Source organism: Lepidothrix coronata, unplaced genomic scaffold, assembly GCF_001604755.1.
Source record: "Lepidothrix coronata isolate B3197 unplaced genomic scaffold, Lepidothrix_coronata-1.0 Scaffold177, whole genome shotgun sequence".
NCBI classification, from domain to species: Eukaryota; Metazoa; Chordata; class Aves; order Passeriformes; family Pipridae; genus Lepidothrix; species Lepidothrix coronata.
In genome coordinates this window covers 1790435-1816285 of record NW_016690357.1, presented here as the reverse complement: position 1 = coordinate 1816285, position 25851 = coordinate 1790435, and the positions used below count along the sequence as shown (strand labels likewise).

General features: G+C 34.6%; 1 protein-coding gene across 1 annotated transcript in view; it reads left to right on the top strand.

Moving 5' to 3' along the window:
- LOC108504855 (diacylglycerol kinase beta) overlaps nt 1–25851 on the top strand; it is a gene marked incomplete at its 5' end in the record, with an annotated part of 206512 nt that overhangs the window by 176697 nt on the left and 3964 nt on the right. The window contains 2 exons of the mRNA XM_017830341.1: nt 16769–16889; nt 18205–18265. Coding sequence (XP_017685830.1) covers nt 16769–16889; nt 18205–18265 — 182 coding nt within the window. The remainder of the gene's footprint in view (nt 1–16768; nt 16890–18204; nt 18266–25851) is intronic.

Genomic DNA, 25851 nt, shown 5'->3' with positions numbered 1-25851 from the left:
ATTTTTGTAGTATGGTATGAAAATAAAAATTCAATGTTGATCCAACATCCTTCTATACCTATTCAAATATATACTTTAAAATGACCAGATAGAGGTTTCTGTTTGTCTGTAAAAGCCACAAAATATTATGCCAAACAGCTAAATGGACTTTTAATTTCTTATTGTTGTGTATGCAAGGAACTATATGAAGGAGTATATAAACATTACTTTATATAAGTGCTAACAGAATATAAGGGGATTTTTTATTTCTTATTTTTTAAATTACAAAAGTTGTCATTTTATATGCTTTGTGTATGGCAAAAAGCCATTTAAAAAAAAAAGAGTCTGGGTGTCTGAGCAGCTGATGTTTGTAGCAAGAGGAAGAGCAAGGACAGGCTTAATTCTGCAACCAGTGCTCACATTGAGTAACATCTGTTCATGTGAATAGTCCTATTGAGCTGCAGGCACACTCACAAGCTCAGAGAAAAGCCATGCTACTGTATACAAGTGGCTTTATGATGGTCAGCCTAGAAGGAGATCATTGGCATTGTTCAGATGAGCAAGGGCTAGTCAGCTTGAAAAAGATGTGAAGCCTGAATGCCCAAATAATAACTGAATTTAAGGATTTTCCTTTATACTGTGAATTTCTTTCATAACTGTCCTCATTCATGCCTATTAAAATCCCCATGGATGGAAAAATAGTTGTGAACAGTAAGCTGGCATTTTCAAGAAGGCTGAGTGATTGAGCTAAAGTGAGAAACACTTCTCGACTCAGCCAAGGAAAATACAAAGTTAATCATAAGTCTGTGCTGGGGTGGAATTTCTGCTGAACTGGGGAGGGAGCACTGCTCAGTGATATTGCCTAGTGCACACACTCTGCCAAACCTCCCTTGGGAGTCAGCAGTGCGATGCAAAGCATGTAGTTTACATCTTAATCTCATAGATTAATAGTAGCAATTATTTTTTTTTTATCGTCTCCTCTTGCTTATTATTTATGTATATTCCAGTACCTCCTAAGGAGCCTAATCAGACAGTGAAGTTACAGGGAACAGAGTACTAAACAAGCAAAAAAAGTGATCCATGCCCTGGAGAGCTTTGCAGTCTGCTTGGTGTTTTGTTGATGATCATGACTGATCATTGATTTCACATGTGAAACCAGAGTATGGAAAATTTTGTAAGAATGTGTATAAATTAAGGTTTTCCCATTCCCATGAGATCCAGAAGAATCCAGAACTATAGCAACTGTAAATAGTTCTTTTAATTCAATAGCTACAATTGGACCAGGATTGTAAATGAGATATGGTGGCTTTCCTAAAGTTACATAGCAGTTATATAAATGAGCTGAATGGAATTCAAAATCCCTGACTTTCCTCTCTATGTCTTTGTCACTCTGTGATTAATATATAGATAAAAATAAAATGAAAGTGTTTAAGCAATAATGTCTTACACAACTCATCTGATATTGCATCCATTTAGAAAGTTAAGATACCAAACACATGGTGGTTATCTTATTCCCACAGAACTGGCAGGCTTTGGAGCAGATCCCAAATAAAGATCTATACTACATATTATTAGCAGTAGTCATGATTCCTGTGATACAACCTCAAAATATGGTCCTAGTTTGTGAAACAGGAAAAGCAATAGGCAGTCTTTGTCTTAGCCTTTACAGCTAAAATATTGCAGCAAGAAAATCTGTGTGATGGGGGCTCAGCAAAATGTAATTTCAGTTTGATAAAGCTTTAAATAAATTTTTAACCAACAGCTTTTGCCAATTACAAGATTAAAAATTTAATTGAAAAGAATTTACAAGAAGTAGGATTAGATAAACATAAAATTTATATAAAATGTTTATTGTATATGCATGTGGAATATTCTGTAAACTTACTTTGCTTTTATGTTTTATTTACACTGAACATAAAAATTAAGTTAAAAGAAGAATCTGAAGGCTACAGAGTTAGACATCAAAACATAGAAACTTCCAATATTCAGACGGTCAAACTTTAATTCAGTCCTCATGTGAAGACCACAGTTTTCTGGACTTCATATAGTGTTGTACATTGTATTTTCCGTGGTAAGTGCTATGAACTTTAGTGTGTAAACTGTTCTTTGATGATATAAAGAACTGTTTAAGCAATGGGAATTAGCATTGGCAATGTCATATTCCAGGATATTTTGGAAGAAAATGTAAGATGGAGAAAAAATATCTCAAAACTTAGCAATTAACTGTTTTCCCTTACTGCTCTCCTTTTATCTTCCTCTTTTTGTTTGTTTTCATGCTATAATCAAAATAGCATTAATTAATGTTGTTTTATTCTGAGGGGATACTTTTCCATTTATTCAGCAGATTTAGAACTGAATCCAGTTCTCATTATATCTGAATATAAGTTGAGTCAAATTTTGTTCAACTTTCTCTATGCTTTCTATTGATAGAACAGTTGTTCTTAGACTGCTTTTGTTTGATTTTTCCTTGCGTAAATCAGGATGAGGCATCTTGGTTTTTTTCATATGTTAACTGTATAAAGATGTTTCTGCTCTTGCTTATTTATTTTTTGTGTATCTGTTGAATTTAACAATGTTTATATTAATTAAAATACCTGGAATGTTAAATTGGTTTTGCAACAGCTTGGGGGTTTTAATAAATTCAAAATTAAATAAAACAAATATAACACAAGCCCCGGAATTTTAAGCTCAGATTGACTTGGCAGTTCCCTTTATATTAATTGTATACATACTAGTTTCTTACAAGTAGTCAAAACATTAATGTTTTTACTTGTACTTTAAAGTCTTTTTAACTGAACATTGCCAGAAATTACAAGAAGCTGATAACTGCCATACTGTTACAGATGTTTCAGCTTCTGCAGTAAGAACTCAAACAATATTTTCAAGAACGTTGATATTTTTAGCATTTTGTAACTCTAGTGACCATTATTGGCTGTGAGAAATTAGATACCTTAAAAGTAGCAAATGGCAGGTTTTACAGTTATTAAATAAAGGTTTGATTCATGTGGGTTGATGGCAAAATTATGGCGTGTTTAACCCAGCTCTTTAAATATGATTAACATAAGCTGATATTGTAGTTAAATATTTAGGTGATGCGCAAGACATTTTTTCTCATGGATTCCTGATATTGTTGTCATTTTCTGGAAATATCACAATTGATATCACACATACCTATAAACCTGGAAGAACTCTCTCTTCTTTTAATTTCTCCTATTCATATAGGGGAGGATTAAAATTATGCTAAATTTTTTATAAGTCTAATATCAATAAATGAATATTTAATGAAAGACAAAACAGGCATACAGAACAAACCGGTTTCAACAGCTGTGAACAGGTTTTTGTTTAGTGCATGGCACACTTACCCAGGATTCTCAAATCAGAGCAATTAGATATGTTATGAAAAGAGGACTATGACTACTAATGCTTTATACTTATGTGTATAAAGTAGACTTTTTTTCTATATAATCCGTCAGTTGTGAGGTGTTCTTTCACAACCCCTAAAGGATTGTTCCTTTTCATTTTAGTCAGCCAAAGCATCTGGGTCTTTATAGCTGCAAAATGTTTGCTTACGACCAACTGCTGTTCTCTACACTGCTTTTCATCATTAACAAATATTTTATTTTTCACTATTACTCCATGCTTGTTGTAACTTGTTGAGGAGCAATGCCGTAACATGTATCCAAGTTATCAATGACTCCTTTGTCTCTTCTGACCTGATTCCTCCCACGATGTATGCCTAGGAAGGTGTTCTGCATTCTGCAAAAGGTCTCACAGACTGGCAAATGTGTCTGTGCAGACACAAAAATACGTCTCTAGGATTCCAGCAATAGGATGATCTCCTCAGACCTTGACGCATTTGTGGTAGCAGATTGAAGTAATTGGTTGACCAAAATCATTCTAAAGATTTTTTTGAAGGGTGACTGAGATGTCTTACAACAGGGACATTTGATCCACTTTTGAAATGTCTCCTGAATAACCACAGCCGTATGGTTTGTAATCTGTTGCTGCAAATCTGTCAGGACCCTCAGGCTGTGATCTCATCCTCAGGGCAATGATTCTGATGAGTCTGTGGTGTTACCCTTGTCTAGCAATAATAATAACAATGCATACAAGAAATACAGATGAAACATATGGACATATGCATCTGATACTGTGTGACTGTGGAAGTTCATCAGGTTCATGACAGTCTATCACTAGACATAAGACTGCTTGGGAATTCCAGGTCCTGCAGACAGAAAAAAATCACAGCACAGCATCAGAGCTCAGAAATTGAATGAAGTGAGTTTTGCTAATGTATAGTAATACTTATTTACGAAAGATATTTTAAATCAACCACCCAATTATTTCATTTATTTAGAAATGCAACATGCTTTTACCAGATGGTGTTTCATATCAGGTCAAAAAATAACGAAGAAATTTGGCGTTCGAACTAACTAACAAGAAAAGATGAGTGAGTAGGGATTTAAATTTTTTTATAGCTTTTTCTTTTATTTTTCCCCTAAAATCAAGTTTTTGTCATGTTCTTTGAGTCTCTTCCCTGTGGATTTATTTGTATTTACTTCATTTTTGTCACACCTTATTAGAAGTTAAGATAATTTACAATGTGGTGAAACAAATGCCCAATTCCTAGAGAAGTGTAGACTTAAATAATTTGTCCTTTCCTTTTTTGGAGTATTTATTAGGCATATTCAAGAGGTTTTATCAGTGGCTGGGGATGGAAGGAGGTGATTTGGAATTGCCAGGAGAAAGAAACAGCTTTTTGAAGAAATTCCTTCAAAGCTCATTATGTCCTGTTTTACTATTGGCGATGTTTTGTTCCTGTCTTGAATAGAAATGTAGATTTTGTTAGAAGTGCTGGACAAATAAAACCTGGAGAGCTGTGGGTCACACTCATTAGCAGTGCATCAACATGAGTAGATTTTGTTATCCCAGAATACAAGAACTATTCTTATATTTCTTTTTTTTTTCCTTTTTTTTTTTTCCCCTCTACAGTCCTTGTAACAGTCTCAACTTTCGTTGGTGTCATGATAGTGGTAAACAGGCCATTGACTTTGACTTGAACTAGCATGGCCACTGGTAGTTTTTATAAGTTTTCACGTTTAAACAACAATTGATTCCTGAAATATTTACCTAATTAAGAAATAAAAGATTGAGCTTGAGCCACTTAATTCAGTAGGTCATGGTCTCAATGGACTCTGTTTGAATCTCAAATATTCCAAAGATAATTAGGTTTGGACTTCAATGAGTATGTCACAAGTGACTGGTTTTGCATTTCCTGTCCATCATTTCAGACAGCTGTCACATTCTTTCAAGTGTTTTGAGTCTTCTACCAAATATTACCAATATCTCCATGAATCAGGTACGTCACTTGAACTTGAAATAAAAATTTTTATTTTGAAGATTGATTTTAAAAAGTGACTTTACATGAAAATGTAGTATCTCCCAGGAGAATGGATGTTCTCAGAGAAATGAGAAGTTTTAGTCCAACTTTAGTATTTTAGAGAGGAAAACTTTCTCTACAGGCATTTGATCCATGTTAAATAGATCAAAGGTACAGTTCTTCCTTGAATAGTTCTTTTTTTCTCAGGTTAAAATGCTCATTTTCCTCAACCATACATTTAGAAATTACTAGTCACTCTGACTTTATGCTTCTATGACAAGCAAGACCCAAATGAAAAAAAACTCTGTGCCTAAGATCCAGGAAATAGCAACCTGTCTTTTGCTATGCTGGAATCTAAAGCCAGATGTATGATACAAATACTCTAGTGGAATATGAAGGTAAAAGAAGAGATAATCTGATATATACAGATGCTAGCAGTCAAAACCACTCAAACTGTACTGAAATGTCCTTGCACCTGGCACTGGAGGTGTTAGCCATGCCAGTTCAGTCCCCCAGCACAGACAGATGTTCTTGTTGTACCACTTCTTGTGTGTAACATTTAGGTTTCTGTTTAGTTTGGCATGGCACACATAAATACTGTACTCCAAAGGCCACCCATTTATTAGTGCACCTGCATTTTTGCTTTCTTTAATTTAATTCCCTTTGTATATTGCATTCCTCTTGTGCTGCTGATCCCAGTGCAAAGTAGTGTTATGGAAAAGAAAATGCAGCTAGCATTACAATGCATGAATTACAGTGATCAAAAATACTTTTCAAAATCAAGCACATAGTATATTATACAAGTAAGGCTGAATTTTCAGATGCCTCAAATATGTAAATTTGAGCTTGCTTCTTGTACACAACCTTATTTATGTTGCTTTATAATTAGTATTCTGAAAGCATGTACCATAAAGTAGTTACCATAGCAATAGGCCTGTATAAACAGAGCACCTAACAGTCATGCTTGAAACATGGATGTAGTCCTTTTGACGTTACTCAGTATTCATGCTTAAATGATTTGTTGGGCAGAGACCAAAATTAAGGTCCTTCCAAAATTTGTCTCAGAATTTTGTTGAATGTAGCCTAGAAGGTAAAAATTGTGAAAATATGCATGAACAATCTTCTGTCCTTCCAGATGAATTTCCATATGTAACCAAAAAACAACCCTCCCACCCTTATTTTCCGGTATTCAACTTCTCAAGTTCATATGTGTCTGAACAGGAAAAAAAGTAATCTTATATACATACTATTTCAGCTTTGGCCCCAATGCCTAGAAAAGGAATTTAAACAAAGCTATATAATAAAGATGAATTAGTGAAGTTAGAAAGCAAAGATAATTTCCTGAATGTGTCAACCAACATCACAATGCCAGTAAGTAACTGGAAGGCTCGTCCACCTTCTGGAACTGTCTGAACATAGCTGGTTAGGAATTACTGCAGCAGAACTACTTTCAGGAACTCACATGTAAGGACTGCTATTTGGAGTAGGATTGCCATATTCATGTTTAATGTAGTCCAGTCTGAAAACAAGTAACATGTATGTTTTCAGATAACTCTGATCTCATTATCTGTTTCTCATGTAAGAGAAACATACTCTCTATCCTTCAGAAAAAATAGTGAGAGTGAAAAATGAGAATGAAAATAAGATGAGAATAATCTCCTTAGTTTTCTAGGTCTCCTATTTTGTATTAAAATCCTTGAGAATATATTTTTCTTACCATATCAAATCTTTCTAAGGCAAATCCATTAAGGCTTCATGTTTCAGTGGAGATTTTCAGCACAGGATCGTGGGAGGAGTTAGCTCTGGCTAAAGACTTTGCTTCTGTATTTCTCAGATACCTGAAATGTTGTGAGTGGTATTATAGTTCAGATCACTTTTTTTAGTGAAAGATTGTGGCTTTCCTTTTGTGGCAGAATACCATAAAAAATAAACTGTAACCAGATCCAGGGTTTTTTTGTAATTAATCTTTTCTTTTCTTGTTTGGAATGAAATAAAGTTTCTTTTTTCTATGTTATGTTGTTCAGAACTGGATCACTAAAACTAACTTGAGTCTTGCTACTGTGACACTTGTGGCTGACTCTGGTCTTTTTGTCCTTGAGAAAAAAATTAGAAGTGTTCTGTACTTGATCACAGTTATAGAAATAGCTTTTCTTCCTGTTGTGTTGTAAATAACTGTTGACAAAAGACATTGAGAAATATCTTTATGTCAGTCATTAATATTTGAAATATTGAAAGGTATAATAAGAAATTTATTTTTACTTTCTTTTTGGTCCTTTGAAATGTTGTTCCATGTAAAGCACATCAAATATGTTTTCTTGCAGCACTATGAGAAGTAACTTTCCCCTTTGGTTTCTCCAATAAAAAATGGTTTCAGCATATCCTGGATGTCTTGTGAACCAGTAATAATACAAAAAATATGGAATATTTCGCAATGTATGTGGTTCAGATAGGAAGAAAAATATCTGCAATTGTCTTTCTGTAACTAGATTAGATAGCAGAGACCAAAACCCCCAATGACAACTAATGAGAACAGAATAAATGCAAGGAAAATAAGACCTGTGAGAATCTGCTCATGTACTTGGAGCTCAGTCCTGGAGGTAACAAGCAAACTTGTCGCCCACCAAACAATGAGCAGATAGAGGTTGTATCACTTCTGCAGGCCTTAACCTCCACAAAGAAGCTAACGTGGTAACTTTGACTGGTAGATTTAGCAGAACTCCTAGGTTGACCAAGCAAACTTGTCTCCCAAGATTCTTCTTGGTGACAACAGAAAAATATGCTTCTCCAGAAAACCAGACCTCTTAGACTCTTCCTCTGAATCACTGTCAGGAGAAAATTCTAAGCTTTCTTCAATTCTTCATATATAAGTTTCTAACACCATTAGATTTCCTCTCAAGATACCATCCCTTCATGTGCTTCTTCTGTTGCTCCTTTGTCAAACTTGTCAGCCCATTGGAAATGTTCTGGAAATCCTAGGCCACCTCAGACAACACCAAATACATTTAGTTTTGTGGGAAACTAAATAAAAGCTTCTTAAATTTCACTGACTGCAGGAAGTTTAAGAAGACACTCTGATTTACATAGGTGCTACAAATACCTGCCCCAGGGTTCACTGGATTTGACTTCATTCAATTTCCTGATGCTCCTTCTGTACAAAGAGAAGATCCGAGCAATGTTTATAATGGAAACTGCAATCCAAAGTGTGATTGTAGCATTTATTTAATTAAAATAACCCAGATACTGAGGGGTGAGGGCAAAGACACTTAGGAGGCAAACCAACCACTGAGAACCTGAAGTCTCAGCAAGCTCAATACACTATATCGATGCCATGACTGCTGCTTTCTTTCCTGTTATTACCTATCCAAATAATCACCTTGGGTATCTCTACCATGCTGAAGATGCCCTCTCCAGCTGCAGTAGAAATACGTAACTTATAATGCTTTACCACAGGCATTTTACACCATCATAAATGATTAGAAGTAATCTATGAGACATCTCATTGATGTTCAGAATACTTTCCTGAGTTAGGTTCTTGGTTCATAAGTAAATACTGCTGTTGGTCAAACCAGTATCCATTCTGCATAGTGTGATATCCAAACACTATGGAATACTAGCATGGTGGAGGAAAGAAATGGAATTGGTTCTCATGAAGACAAAGAGGAATGAAGACCATCTCTGAGGGTTTCTGAACTCTTGTAGCAAAATCGCTACTACTTTAATCAAAAGGAGTTTTAATACTCATGTAAATGGAATGAACATTTCCTTCTGGCAGATAATTGAAAAACTCTTTGGTGGATAAATATAGGGATAATGCCATTACTGGAGTTTGCTACTCTGCAGAAAGGGAACATTTATCCCCTGTTAGTACTAGTCCTCCCAGAAATGTACAAATCAAAGCTGGTTTTCATTGATCAGATTTCTACATTTCCATCAATATTACTGTATTTTTCTTTTCTAAGCTGTGGCATTTTTATAAGCTAATCAAATATCCAATATTACTAGGAGCCATTTAAAGTGAATGCCAGAACTACTAAGGAGTAATTTGAGAATTAGATCTATTTTTGTTAGTTGAAATGATCTTGACTTGCTCGTATTGTATTGTACCTGATGCTTAGTAATATGATAGTACTGATACAAATAGAAAGATATCCGGTTTGAAGTTCTTAAATATCTGTTTAAAGTGGTGAGCCGTCCAAGCACATTAAAATTCCATTTTCCCCCATACAAGTGTTTGCTGCAGATGACCCCCACTGATCTTAAATATATTTCTGTATCTGTAACTGAATAGAGGTTTTCCGTACAGCATGTTCTAATGGTACTCTGGCCTTTAGCCAACAAGGCACTGAATAAGGCTATTTTTAAAATACAGAAACTGGGAACAGCTGCAGCAATCAAATTTGATAAAAACAGAGAGGAACTTTGCTTTTTTTTTTTTTAATGGTTTGTCCAAGTTTAGACTCCTTTCATAGAACGGCTTTTGTTCTGTTGGATGAAGGGGGTATAAGAGTAACACAGTGAAATCCTTTTGAACAAATAACTTTTAAAAGAATACAGATTAAAATAATAGAGAGCTTTTTGGTGCAGCAGCATGTTCGATGCAATTGTACCTCAAACTATTTAAAGAATAAATCCATTAAAAAGAATACATTTTATCTGCCAAACTTTACCATAAAAGGCTTATACATAATGCTCTCCCAAACTGGAAGATGAAATCTCTTGTTTCAAATTTTGAACATCTAAACATTGGTATTTGGGGGTAGTTTCTATGTGGAAGTGATTTAATTTGGATGCTTGGGGGTGGGTTGGATTTGGTTGTTGAGATTCTTTTTTCTTTCCTTCTTTTACCATTAATGAAAAAAGTTTCTATGAAGAACTCTCCTGTCCTTCCCCATGCTAAGCTGGGAAAAAAAAATAAGTTCACTTAAGGAAAAGTTTTACAAAGGCCTTCTGTGCATATAAAAAGTTTCATTAAATATTTAATTATAAGGACTGATTCTTCCTTGTTTGTCCTCCTGCTTTTTGGGGAAAACTTGTCATCCTATGATTAATGAGTGTCAGAAGATGACTATGTACACAGAAGAAAATCCATTACACAGTAGTAGGCTGAATTGTATCTGTTAAATGATTCCATCTGAGGATAGAGTCTCTGTGATAGACTGATGCAAGACACGATATACTGGGTGAAATTCATGTTACATTGAAATCATTAAGAGTTATGCCACTGAATTCAGCAGAGATAGGATTTTATTGATTGTGTTCATTTTAAGTGTCAAAGCGAGCACCTTTGCATTCTTACTCCAACAGAGCTAGTTAGTGCATCATCAGTTCTGATGGTGGAGCAAAAATCTACTGAATTTCTCACATCATATGAACGTATATCATATGTGTGTATGTCCACAGAGGTATAAAATGTGTATGCACTTTTGTATGTGTTTATGTATATAAAATATTTGCTTAATTTATTATCACCATATCTGAGTATCTCTCCAGGGTGAGAATTACAGCAGTGATATACTTACCTTCAGCCTGAAAGGTAGGCTTAGCTTGTTTTGATTTGTTTTAAAAACAGGAAAACAAAATATGAAGAAAAGAATAAAGACTAGAGAATCAATACTGGCATGAAATAGATGTGTGGATCCACCTGAGATTTTTAATGTTTACAAGCAAACTCAGCAATGCAAAATACTTGAAACTGGGTCAGATACTATAGATATAGGACTTGATGTATATCCTTGAATTCAACGTTAAGAAGGAAAACAGACTTTTGAAAACAGAAGGTTTAAATTCAGGATTTGCTGATTTATTTCCTGTCTCTGCCACAAACTTCACCTGTGATCTTGGCCAGGTCGGTTCTGCAAACTCATGTGCTTAGCTTTATGTGGTAGAAATAATATTATGACTCTTGTGGGTCTACACACAATATATACAGCTGAATATGAGAACAAATATTTTGCAGGACCTAAACATATATGTGTACAATTTTCACTTTGTAAAATGGACATAATAATATTACTTTCCCCCAATTCTTTGTCTGTTTTATTTGTCTATAAATTCGTGGGTAGGAAAACTGCTTTTGTATATGTCTGTGAATCAGTAACAAAACAGAGCCTTGACATCATCTGGACCATGTACAACACCGATATAAACAATTATAAATATTGAGGCGTATGTTACTTCAGGTAGCTTCTCTAAAGGAAGACATAACAAAACCCAGGATGTACAGATTGCACATGATTTACTGATGTCATTAAACACGTTTTTAGTATTTTTTGCAACAGTAGTCCCTATCCTTGCATATGTAAGCAGCCCCACATTCCTGCATAAGGGGTAACTGGAGATTTAATACATGCTGTGTTCTAGGAAGATACTGAAACATTCATGAGGTGAAGAGCATTGAGCTTGGGAGTTTTTCAAGGATCCTCTGGCATCATACCAGCTTTCAAATTCTTGTCCAGTATTTTAACTTGAACCAAAAAATTTCCAGCATGATGGTTACTAGGGTTTGATTACAGTTAGTAAGATATGGAGCCCCTTCTCTTTGAAGACAAACTGCTGCCAGAGACAGATTTACCACTGACCAACAGTGTTTTTATGCAAATGTGCCTGAGTGAGTGCAGTAACCCCAAGTTATAATAGAGTCATTCAATCTCTTGCCAGGACAGCAATATTTATATATTGCGAAGATAAATTGGATATCAAAACCAGTTCCATTACAGCGAAAGTTCTCTATGTAAATCAGTTATTTCTAATCACGCCATGTTTCTTCCCACCCCCTAACCCATTTTACTTTCCTTGCTTTATCTTCATAGATGAATTCCAAATGCGTTTTTCTCCTGTGTGTTCACTTTGAATATTGAAGCATTCAGCTAATGCCAAGCTAATGGATAATGTAAACTCCTCATTACGAAACTTTAGTCTCCAAGTGTGTTTCTTCATGCCTCAGGGAAGGGCTATACAAGGCTTATATTCACATACAGTGTTTTGTCTGCCACTTGTGCAAGTTTCTGTGTGAACTTCTCTTTCTCCTGATGCCTGATGGGAAGAAATGGGCAGTCAGCTCCCTAGTGACTTTATCTCCCCATCAGGAATGAGTGCAAGGGGTCAGATGCCCCTCTGCATGCTAGTCACCGTCTGCTGACAGCAGTGCTCCCCTGGGAGAGCTGGCTTTGTTTACTGACAGGGCTAATATGAGGAGACACGTGAAGTACTTTGGTTTGTGGAAAAGGGCAGGAGAGGCATGGTGCTATGAAAACATTCCCACACACTCTAATGGCTCATTCACATAGAAAACAAGCGAGAGCCTTCAGCTCTTTCACAGAGCTCAAAGTAGAACAAACAGACTGAGGAACCCCAAGGCACCAGTCAAAAAAACACTTTCCTAATGGACTAATACCGAGATGCTCTCAGTGATAGCTTACCTATCAGACTTCAGCTCTCATTTAGGCAACTAAATGACTTGGCTAGAATGAAAAACTGCTCAGTATCTGGTAGTTGCTTTTGTTCACTGTTAGGTGCTAAATTCTTCTTGAAAAGTCTAACCTTCAGTTTCCTAAACCCAAACCATCTAAACTAGTTATAATAGGTGAAGCATGAATTGGAGAATTTCATCAACACAATCACGAATTATTTCCCTTGAGAATGAGACTTGTAGGATGCAGAAGAAATGCAACATCCCTAAAAAGAGATATGTTTTTTGCTTTATAGTTGTTAGAGACACAGATACACATTAGTGTGTAACTTTAGAATATAATTTGAGGATTGAAAAGAGGAGCTTTCTCAATTAGGTCTCAAACACAGTAGGGATACATGTCATGGAAAAGTCCACATTATAAGCTGTTTTAAGTGATGAATGATGTTTAGTGAACAGCAGTATTCACTTTTCTCCTTTAAAATTTATAAGATGTATAAGCAGTCAACAAGAACAATGATACTAGATCAACCTGCAAGTTCGTGTAGCTTAGTATCTGACTTCTAACACCAACCTGTATTAGAAATAAGGAATAAGAAAGCAAAGTTACAATGATTTTTCTCTTAAGATATCCTACTGAATATTTGTCATTTTTGATTTAAGGAATGTCAAAGTCTAATAGGGCATGATGGCATAACAAAGTATTACGTAAAACAGGATTTCTTGCTTGTCTAGAAGTGCTATGAAGCTCCTTGGTTCTTGCACTTTGCAAAATACTGAATTACAGTACGGCACTTATGGTTTTCTCATCTTTTCTCCATTCATCTCTACCTCCTGAAGGCTGCTAGTCTAACTTATTTTCATACAGAAGTTGCTTCATAATTGTTACCATGTTTTTTGATCTGTTATTTCCAATTATTTTGTCTCTTCCCCTGCATTGCTGAATGGACTATAACTACAAACTCTATACTTTATGGATGGACCAACTGTAATATCTGATGATCATAAATCAAGCATTCTGCTGATATTTTCATAGAACTAGCCCCAGTAACTCCACAGTATTAATTCCTGCATGATGGTATCAATTGTCGTTCAGCAAAATAAACAGATACAGACATATACACAGGGACACACACACCCCATATTTATTTCCAAAAGTTATATATATGTATATAACAGTCTACATATCTATAGTTAGCTCTGTTTTCCCTCATGGACATTAAGTTGAATATATTGAACTCTCTGCCTTCATATAGCTCCATTACTCAATACTGTAAAATTCTTAACTTTTTCTATAATTGGCTTTTGTCTTTCCATTGTTGAATCCTCCGTAACGCACTATTTCTATTTCCAGGTTATTTAGTGGTATATGTTGAGCAGTACAGAGGCCAGCACAGATCTTTCTGAGAAATCAGTTATAAACTTCCGCCAGAATGAGGAATGACTTCCCCATTCCTATCTTTTCATTTAACAGAAGATCAGATTTCCTTTAATAGAGCTTGGTCTCTTTCAGAGTCTTTGGTGGAGACCTTTTAAGAACAAATGTCATTCATTCATTGATGTCTTGACCCTTTATATTCAACCAGTGTACCTATACCTATAGCCATGTAACATCATTGAAGAGTGGGACTAAAATAGACATACTCCCTTTTCCAATTTTGTTCACTCTGAGTTCTTATCAAAGTCAATATATCTCAAGGATTTGTTGAAATGGATATATTATTGAAAAGCATGAGGTCAAATATATTAGCGAGAGCAGGAGTGTGAACTAATGCAGTCAATAATTTCTTGTTATATTTGCTTTAGCTTTTACTGCTTTCTGAAGGAAAGTTATGTCTAATTTAAGCTCGATTCTAAAAATATTCATATTTAGCCTAAAATAACTCCACTTTGGGAATGTGCCACTGCAAATGTGAAGTTTTTAAAAAGCCTTCACTTTTTTAGTAGATGAGAGTATTGTTCAGTTTCATCTTCCAATATTTAATATACCACATTTTTTGAGAAGTGTGGTATAGATCAAAGAGCAGGATTTGGCCCTTAGTTACCTGCTGTTACTGGCGCTAATCTCACAGCTATTGAAAAATGATGCATCAAATTTATATCGCTGCAAATGTCACTATTCTGAATCTTGCACATGTTGCCTGAGCTGTCAGAAATAAAAATCTGTTCTTAATTATTCTCCCATTTAAAAAATAATAATTTTCTAATAACCCAGTGAATAGGAATTTGATGTTTTCTTTGGCTGGAAACATTTTAATGATTTAGTACATCTATAAAGTTCTGTGTGCTTTTATAGTATAGTAGCTTTTGAAAATGAGTAGGACTTTCCCATTTAAAATCCCTGTGGCTACAAAGAAAAGCAGAATTTGTTTAAATCTCAGTTAAGTTTAAAAGTGAGTAAAATAAGGAAAATGTTTCAAGAAAAAAATAATTCAGTTGAAAGCCAGATATACAAAATTGGGGTTATGTATGTTACAGGGATGCAAAGTATAAAAATGTATATTTAGAATTAATCATATTGTATATTTTAACCTTTTGTCTATCTTAATGTTTTCTCTTAGTAGGAAAAATAGTGTTTATTTTTTTCTTCAACAATTTATATGGAACTATGATGAGAAAATTAAAATAGCGGAGAATATTAAGAAAGTGTAAGAATAAAAATTAAGGCCTTGGATAGTACCAGATTTTCTAGTTGGAAGCAGAATTATCCAGACCATGAATCCTATTTGCTTTTAATATTTTTTCCCCCATCACAGTACTTCTTTCAGTTAATTACCTTCATTGAAAGCCCAAAGAAGTGAACGGAAAAGACTCCCATTGAAACTTTGGAATAACCTCATAGATATGATTGTTAGCATGCAATTCTACCTTCATTAAAGGTGGAAGGGTTTAAAATATACAGAGTAATGTGCTCTCCTTCATTTTTTTTTCAGTGTGATGATAGACTAACATTTTAGCTCCTTGCTGTGCTTCACGGAATAATGCACCTTTTGGAAACAAGAACATTAACAGCCGATTCATAAAACGCACATATTATACAGCTAAAAAAAGAAACACTTCTTTTTCTTGTCCATTTGGTCTTGGAAACATGTATTTACACAGGAACATACAAAACATTTCATACAAAACACGCTAGTTGATTCTGGATAATATTTCATTACCTTGCTTGATTGCTTCTCAAACCAGACTGCTATATTACTGTTCAAGTTTCTTTTTGTACCTGAAATTCTAGACAGAATTTGTCCTTGCTCCTTGAAGTCAAGCAAACGAATATTTATTTTGCCAGATATATTATTTATTTAAATAGCTTTTGAACTTTAATGCCAAAGTGCTATGTAGTCAAAAAGCAGTGTGAAACAAAAATATATAATTGAGTGCAAATAAGCACTACAGTGTTCAGGGAGGCTATGTGTATAGTAACTGATAGAAGGTGTTTTTCTCCCTTTTTGCATTGCATCTGTGCACTAATTAAGACAACAATCAAATGCAAAAAATAAAAAGCAGTCTCATAATAATAATGCATACACACAAAGGCTGAATTAGAGTTGTACAAATCATCTGGAATGTGATTTGTATAAGAAAATTCAATAGGGTCTGGCATTTTCTTTAGAGATTTTAAGTACCTGTTGAAAGAATGAACAACACAAATTTCTGAACTGCAGCATGTCATTCTGTGTGGGTCAGGTGAACAAAGTGAAGGAACCTCTCCTATTTTCCATATAATTAAAGTATTTTTTCATTATTTATGTATTAAAATAAACCATGGATAAAATTATTGTATTTTAGAATCATTTTGGTCAGGATATTTCAGGCTGGTGTGACAGCAGGCCCAGTTATGTCCAACCTTAACGCTGCAATCACTTCTTAGGAATAATCATTTTTGCCAATTCTGTTCTCCACATCTTTTATGATCAGCTTATTTTCTGACAATTCTAACTAGTCAAGATGATTGCTGTCAAAATGCTGTCTAGACAAAATGTGTTTTTTTCAACTTTTTGCAGATCTGAGTGACCAGCTTATGGAAGTGGTTGGTCTGGAAGGAGCCATGGAGATGGGACAGATATACACTGGTCTGAAAAGTGCTGGAAGACGTCTTGCCCAGTGCTCGTCTGTTGTCATCAGGTATTATTAAATCTGTTGGTATGTGTGAGCTGGTGATGGTGCAGTATGCTAATGTGGTTTATCATTTCTGAGCTCAAAGTGGCCAGAACATTCACAATAAGGACTGGAAAAGAGAGAGGTGGTCAATTCTTTCTCAGTGAAGAATTCTTCAGGAAGAATTTTCCAAAATTTATTAAAACCGTAAAGTCTGCAATTATAAGCCTAAAATGAGCATAAAACAGAAGAGTAACAATAAAAACTTTAAGAAAATAAGTAGGATTTTCCAAAGTACATTTTATTGAGACTCTTCTCAAGGGCTGAGTGGTGTTGACTTAAAAAGTACTCTCTCATATGGATGCAGAAGAGAAATAAGGTCATAGGGGTATTCCAACCTTCTCTAGATACCAAGAGATAATTCTTGTAATCCTACATCAGCAGGACCACAATTGTGAAAGATTCAAGCCCTTCCAGAACTATACAGTAAGAGTTCATTAAACATTCTTCCCTCCCTCCATTTATGGCCATAAGTGACAGTGGATAAATCCATGAACTGTTCACTGTTTTCATATAACATCCAAACCAGAATTTCCACTGACCAGTATGAGTGCTCAGTTGACTAACTTTTCCATTATTAGGTTTATCCATTCCATGTTATTTCTAATAGTCTTGAATGCAAACTATTATAATGCAGAAATACAGAGAGAGAAAACTAAAACTAAACAAAAGTAGAGAGAGAATACTGTCTGTATCTTTATGTTAAAATCAGCACCCCTTTACTATCAATTTAAATTTATAGCATGGTATAGACTGAATACAGTACAAGCTTCATTCTCTGTGAGTGTTCTAACTCAGAGACAGACACAATATAAAAACATATTTTATAGTTCTAATAAGTGGTGATTGTAGACCTAAAATTTATTCCTTTTTTCCTTTATAGTTTTATAATATACAGAATGATATATAAAGAGTCTATATTATAAAAAATAGTAGAAATTCCTCTGTCTTTACAGTTAATAAGATTTATTCCTGAAGTTCTTGTGTAATTCACTCTTTATTTCACAAATTAGACTCTTCTCCCATGAAAGAGTAGCATCTTACTAACAATATGTGTGAATGTTTGCCATATTTTTGCTTTGTGTATTGAAAATCAGACTAAACCTACTAAGTTAACTACATTACCTTTGTAAGCACATTGGGTCATACTGGAAATTACCTAGCATTTTAGGAGTAAATGAGGATTATATCTGTACCCCATCACATATATGCCTTTTTAATAAATACATTTATCAATTTTGTTGAGTTTCTTTTTCTTACATTATGAAATTTGTCCCTTTAGAACCAGCAAGTCTCTGCCTATGCAGATAGATGGGGAACCTTGGATGCAAACTCCTTGCACGGTAACTGCAACTGATTTTTTTACTTTCTCTTCTTTTTCAATGAGAGAAGGAATTTTTATTTTTTTATTTAAAAGACAACCATTTTCATCAGCATTAACTCAATTTACTTAAAATCTTCACACACTGTTTTTATATACTTCGATAATCTCTGCATTTTCAATTTATCATTCTGTTTTTAACCACATATTAGAATGGAATAAAAAGGCATTTATTTCAGAAATTTGGAAAATACTCGAAGGGTGCAGTCTCAGCATCCTTTTATCTAATTTAATAATTTATTTATGATGATGTGTAAGATTTAGAGTCTCTATTGTGGAGGAAAATTCAATGTTTGTTTTGATGCTAAAGTGTATAAAGTAACTAATTATTCTTAAAAATTTAGGAATATTATCTATTGTATTTTAAAGAGTTTATATCAAGAAAGTTTTATTTAAATGTGAAATTTTAACTGTGCTGATTAAATTATACAGTAGAACTATTATTTTTTAAGTCCTTACAGTTTAAAGGCAAAATAAACAAAATTAATTGGTTTCTTGTTTCAGTGCCCACACATATAAAGTGAAGGCAGGTAAACATCCATCTGGATCGGTTAGGATAATATAGGATAGGATAGGAGCTTGTTCAGAGAAGGTTCTTTGAGTAACTTTACAGACAACACAAGAAAAGTGGTATCTGTAAGAAGTCTCCATTTTCATCTCTCTCCAGTAAATTATAGAGGCTAACCAAGCATTTGGAGAAGATGTTGAAAAAATCCAAGCTCTTTACTGTTGTGTGTAATCTTAATAACATATTTTAATATACATTTCTACTAATTTTATTTCCCAAAGAAAGTATATTTTTAAGTAGATCAATTGCTGTAGCTTTGCAGCTTGTACATATGACAAGACAGAAATGTGAAGAAGAAGAAATCCCACTAGAGATGAGAGTAATTCTCCAAAAAAAAAGGGTACTGGATCACTTTCATGAGCATTATGTCTGTAGTAGGATTAAAAGCTACACATAAAAGTAAAGGGAGCACCTTCAGTAAGGTGCTAACAGGCATGCAGCTGATGATGTATGGGTTAGAATGAGAGAAGAGGGTCATGATAGTTCATGTTTACCAGGTACAACATAGTGTACAGCTGAACAGCATGAAGAATGCCTGAACTATCATTCTCTATGGAAGTGCTCAGATTCTGCAATATGAGGAGAACCATATGAACACCTACCGTATCAAGGCAGAACAGTGGGGATTTTATTGCAGGAAACCTTTTAGAATTAAGAGATATCATTATCTTCATCTCTTCTACAGCAATGGCTCAGTGCAGAGCATCAGTACTGAACCAAGTAGTTACTTGTTCAAGAAAAAGACATGTAATTTTTCAGTTGCCAGATTACAAAAGAGAACTTATGGAGGGATGCTGGCAATAACGTGCTTTTTTTGTCTTGATTGCTTGCTCTGTGCAAAATCCCTGCTATCTGATTGATAATGCTAGCAGAAGCTGCCTTCGCGACTGAGGACAAACCTGGAAAAAGAGACAGTTCTTACATTTCAATTACTGACCTGAGGAAATAGTAAATTACTACTGGTAATTACTGCTGTCCAGTTGAAGTACTGTTTTAAAGGGAATAGAAATGGCATATACTTTTCCATGGAACCCATTCTTTTTGCTATACCATTGTTAAGAGCATATACTTTGCACTGTGTAAGAAAACCATGCTGTTGAATGTCCTTATTTCCTCTGAGAAGAAAATACATGAACTATTTAGCTATACCAATACACCTCTATGAATTCAGATATAGAAATATTATTTTATTTTATGTCATTAATTTTTCAGGATTTTTTTTTTCTCTGCTGAGGAGCTTAATTATTTATTGCAATTCCTCTTTGCATTATTGTCCATGTACCCCCCTCTGTTTTCTACATCTTAAAAAGGAAAAAACATGTATGGTCCAACCGCTTCTCTTATCACTGATTCTAACTACAGTACAGCTTTTTCTTGAAGTTCTCTGCAAGGTAGCTAGGAATTACTCTGGACACAATGAGAAAGGTTGACATTAGCTTTCTCTCAATCAAAGCTTAAGATTTGATTTCTAAGCTTGTGCTTCACAGGGGCCTTTCTTTGGAAGCCAAAGCGTCCTTGATCACATAAATACCAGGGTGACATGTATCCAAACCGTAGTACGAAAAAACCTGCATAACATCAAAACAGCTCCTTACATGTAGCCAGCTACATAGTCACTTATTTGAACCTGCTAGAGCTCAAATTTCAGAAAAAAATATAAGGACGCCAATATAAGAATAATGGGGTTTGTCTTCCTAGAGAAAAAACTGCAATGTTCTCCCAAAATTTCCAAAGGAGAGAGCTCTGCACGTTTTTCAGTTGCACAGATCGTGTGCATCAGTGAGACACAGCAGCTGAGCCTCACTCATTTTTTTCTTTGATCATCTTAGGGACTTCAGAGTCATCTAAGTTCAGTAGTTTTAGGGGCTGACCTATGTTACAGAAACTAAATGAGAAAGAAATTCATACAATCGGCAGATGTTGAATCAACCCTCACCCAGGCTGCAAGTGCTTAAGCTCAGAAGTCCTTTTCTGATTTGCTTCAGGTTTTAATATAAATGAGAGTATTTTGCAAATGACTTTTCAAGAAATCAAATTCAATCTGATCAAAATTGTCCTACTTTCCCATGATGCCTATTAAGGTAAACAAGTTCTGCATCAAATCCGTATTATGCATGGGATGCAACCTGCACATGCAGGCTTGGAAATGCACTTCCCGTTGAGGGAATCAACAGTTTATCTTTGCTGCTTCTCCTTTCTGACTGTAAAAAGAGATTCATACAAATAGCACGATTTGCTGACAGCTGTCCCTTCTCATGCATACAGAGACTGTGCTATCCCAAAATGACAGTGTGAGCTCTAAGAAAATACTGTAGGATGTGATAGATAACGCAGTGATTCCCCAGAAGCTGAGATCAGTGATGCTTTTCCTTCCTGTGATCAATTTCAGTACTCAAGAAATCGTTGTGTGCTTCTTTTGACATCTTTTATGATCTTCTATTGCTCATGCACCTACATGAAAGCATCCCTACATGAGAACGAGAATGCATTCCTGTAGGTTCTGTACACACTTAAAAATGCAAATGTCTTCGTCTAAAAAAATTGTCATCCAATATTATTTAGTATGTTGAACACATGCAGACCACAGTGTCTAACAAAGTCACTCTGCTCTAGTATAATAAGACACAGCATTTGAGCATCAAATTGTATTGGTTTTTTATAGAGGAGTCTTTGGGAGAAGGAAAGATGATAATGCTAGTGTTATGTTAAACATCTCCTCTGATTAGCTGAGGAAGAAATTCTATCAGAGCTCTCCCAGACAAATATAGACACATGAAAGATATCTATGGTTTTACCTGGTCTCCAAAAAGATCATTAATAGTAATGAAACTTCAAAGACTCTCAAGTTAATTCAATAAACTTCAGGCTTTAGCCATCAGGATTTTTTTTAAGAAAAGTAATCTTTCAATTTAGCTACATAAATTATTAGCATTGTTTTGAAAAAATCCATAAGAATGTTCCATCTTAATTTGAAATAACTGTGATTTCAGTTCTTTCATCTATTCCTGACTTGTTTGGCATCATATCTGAAAGAGTGTCAAGCTGCTAGAAACACTAGACTAAAAGTAGAAAATGGAAATATCTATAGAAGATGCAAGAATATTGCCTAAATAAAGAAATGAAAATGAAAATCCATAGTCAGAACTCACCTAATGGATTGCCAGTAATATAGTTTCATAGACACATCTGAAACACATATTTTTAGAATTGTTTAGAATTTCGAGTAAGTCATTTAATAATGAAACCCAGAATTATTATTTCAAAATATTATCATTTAAATGCCCCTTAAAAATAAGTTTTGAATGAATGGTTTCTCTCTACTTTTTCTTTTAGTCCCTAGAGACGTGATGAGCCAGAGCACAGACTGTACTGTAGTTAAATCCAGAGAGAAACAAGAACTAAAACCAAAATTAACTAAACCAAGCTTTTATTAATAATCACTATATACCACAGCTCAGTGAGAAAACTAAAAGAAAGTAACAGATTTGCTTTTATGTAGACCCATTGACTCCAACACCCTAGAGATCGCATGAAGAAGCTGCCGCTGTATTCTAGACTCTGTTTGTATCTTCTTTGCATGCCTCTGGCTGTATTAATATTTTCTTATCAGTTGTTTATAATGAGAGTTTAAACTTCTGTGCCTGCCACTTTAGAGCAAAGAGGAGCTGGGTCCTAGATATGGTAGCTGATTTCAGTAGAATATTAGCCAATTACTACATGGTTAACCCATAAATGGAAGTCAGTCCGTAGAAAAGGTTTTTGGTGTTATAGTAAAATGCTGTATTTTTTTCCCCATTGAGCAGCAGTGTGCATACGTTTCTGTTTCAAGGCCAAATTGATTTATTGAGTTTCTAACATTTTATTTTGCATCTGGGCGTTATTTTTTGTGGTCACAGGTACACTGCACTTTAATTAGTTTTGTTTACCTATGCATATTTTTTTCTTAATTTCACAACAGTTGTTTTTGTAATTGACAAAGCAATTTACTGCATGTGTGCTTTCTGCACCCCAGACAAATCCTCTAACATGTAATGCACCTTTCTTTCCAGTTCAGATTGTTAAGAAAAGAATTAGTTGTGACTAATTGCCAATTAATTTGCAGTGGTTTTAGGGAGGAGGGGGGAAAAACAATTGCACCTACTAATTAAATTTTAAAATATTCCAAAGTGTCATCTTTAGGTATCTGTGGAATACATAATTTCCATTTTAGTTCTGCACTGGATCTGTAACAACCCTGAGCTGACAGCTCTATTAATTTAAAACCTCAATGATACCTATTAGTACAAAACATGAAAAAAATGCCATTAATCATTTATTTTAATTTTGCAGCTCTGTCATTTTCTCAGTATGTTTAAAAATTATGATGACACCATAATGTTTTCCAATCTACCTGTATGAAGGGGAAACGGATCACACTACTTAGGAGAGAGACTAGAGTATATTATTAGAGCTTAATTAATGCCAAACTGATTAGATTTGATTGCACTTTGCACAATAATATTGTTTAGAAATTTATTTATGATGTGTTGTGTAACGCTATATTTAAAACAAGTCTAGATCTGAGAGATTTTGTCCAAAATGTCACATAATGCAAGTCACAGGTTAATTTTGTTCAGCACTGCCTGCATTCTGTAGGTCTTATTCGCATCATGATACTGCATACAATTCTTGATCGCCTACAGGAAGATAAAACTATTTGGTACTTCTGTGATATAGAGGTGTTGCATCCCTCCATTTCCTGTATGGAGAGCAGCATTTAGGCATAACCCTCATAACCCCAAAACAACCAACATCTAAGTCCTGCTGATAACATGGAAAAAAGTGACCATAAGCTAAAAGATCCAAAAGTTTTTCTTCTGACAGTTTTTTTTCCCTCTGTCCTTAAAATACAGTAATATGTTCTTTAACATTAATTGAAATATTATAAGCAGAGCTGATTATATCTGTTTCCAGTTTTCTATTGTCAGTTAGCACAGTACTTTACTACCTGTATTTATAGCACCATGTTCGCTGAAATAGTAAATATTTAGAAATTCTTTGAAGTCAGGAGCATGAAGGTAACCAGCACATATTGTTGAAAAAGGAACATGAAAGCAAAATTGACTGACCTAAAAGACATTGTTATCACACTAAAATTATTGATGCTCACTGCATTTCATTTAGTGGATGCATTGTATTAATGTGCTTCAAGGCGTATTTTGAAACTCTGACCTGCTCCTGAAACAAATAGATGTCTGGTTTATGCATTTATAAATATTTTTAGTATCAAAAATGCAGGCTTCTCCTTTATTAGAAAATTTTCCATTGACAAAAAGGAGAAATTATCATCTCTTGAGAATTATGCTCTTTTAATTAGATATGGTGTTCCTTCCCATGAATACATCATTGGACACACTTTGTAATAATGGAAAGGTGATTCAAAATTGCAAATACAATGTTCTTCTGCTAAACCTATTTACTAGATATACCATGGGCTAAAATCTTGGCTTCAATTAGTGAGTGAGAGGTTTTTCATTGGCTTCAACAGTTTGAATTTAGCCTAGAAAATTGTGCATTGGGTTTACAAGAAAAATCTATGATATCTTAGCAATTCATGTTGCTACTTACTTACTCTCTAAATGGAATTTTGTTATTTCTTGATTTTGCCTGTTTTTAAATATAAATTTGTAACAAATAACTTTTTTTTTCTCCAACAGCACTTCAGGCACTCCTCTTAATTTATGTTCAAAATGTCCTTCATATTATGTTCAAGGTATTATATATTGTCAATAAAATTGAGTAAGTGATCTCAAAAACTCTTTTCCAGAATTCCATAGTAATTTGTATGAGTATGTTTCTCAGGGTATCATCAGTTCCTAAAAATATATTAGGTTAGGATTTTAGCTTTCTGGATTTTTGTCTGAGCAATTTCTCATTTGTGTGTGGGATTCATAGAGTAAATCTAGGAAAAATGAGAAATAAAAAAAAAAGTCTTATTTAAAGCTTTTATAATTGTGTTTCTACTAAAAAAGACATGAAGTTGCTTGCTGAATGAGAGAGAAACTGAATGGTAAAAGTTAGTCTTTAGACTCTCCATGTGCACACACATAGAATCTATATACAGCTGTAAGTAGGAATTTTTAACTTAACAAAGTCTCCGTTTCTTGTAAGTAAAGCTTTCTCTCACTCTCTTTTTTGTCCTTCCATAGAGCACTTTCAATGTTCAGTCCTACCTTGACCTACAATGTTATTTCTCTGTCTGAGATCCTCAGTGTTTCTTCCCATCTCAAAGTGTGTACTATTGCTTGTCACCCAAACTCACAGCTCCAACTCTGGCAGTGCTGCCAGTATGAGAACAGAAGCAGAAGTGAGAGTCCAGGGCAGACATGCAGTGCCTGAGAGTCTTGAGAAAGACAAAATTAGCCTGCTTCAGGCAAAATAGTGCAATGTTTTGCAAACATACTGATCTCTTTTTATCAGCCAAAGATAAGACTTTTTTAATTTTTTATTTTCTTCGTTTTACAGTAGGAAAGTAAGGAATTGATGGTTATCATTGTTAACCAATGGAATATTAACAGAGAAGTAAAAAAATATACTTTCAGTTTACACGTTATTTTTTTGTTTTCAGAATGTAAAATACATTTTGTGCCAATTTAACAGTTGAAAATATATCTTGGAGAAATGCATATAGGACTCATCCCCATGCACGTGAGTGGTTAATCATGTTCAGGCATCTTAGCTGATCTCAGCTGATAGGAAGCAACATACTGAAGAGGTCATGGTCTCTGAAGCAGATGGCTCAAGCCAAAAAAGAACATTACAAATGATAAACATTTACTGAATATGTAATTGGATTCATCCTGAGCAGCACTGAACAGCCCCAACCCAACATGCAATCTGTATGGGGTCTCAGGATTACCTCACGTCTTCATACTAAAGCTGTCTTTTGAGCTGTCCTCTTTTATTAATTTTAAAATGGAGTTACTATGATTTATGTCTGA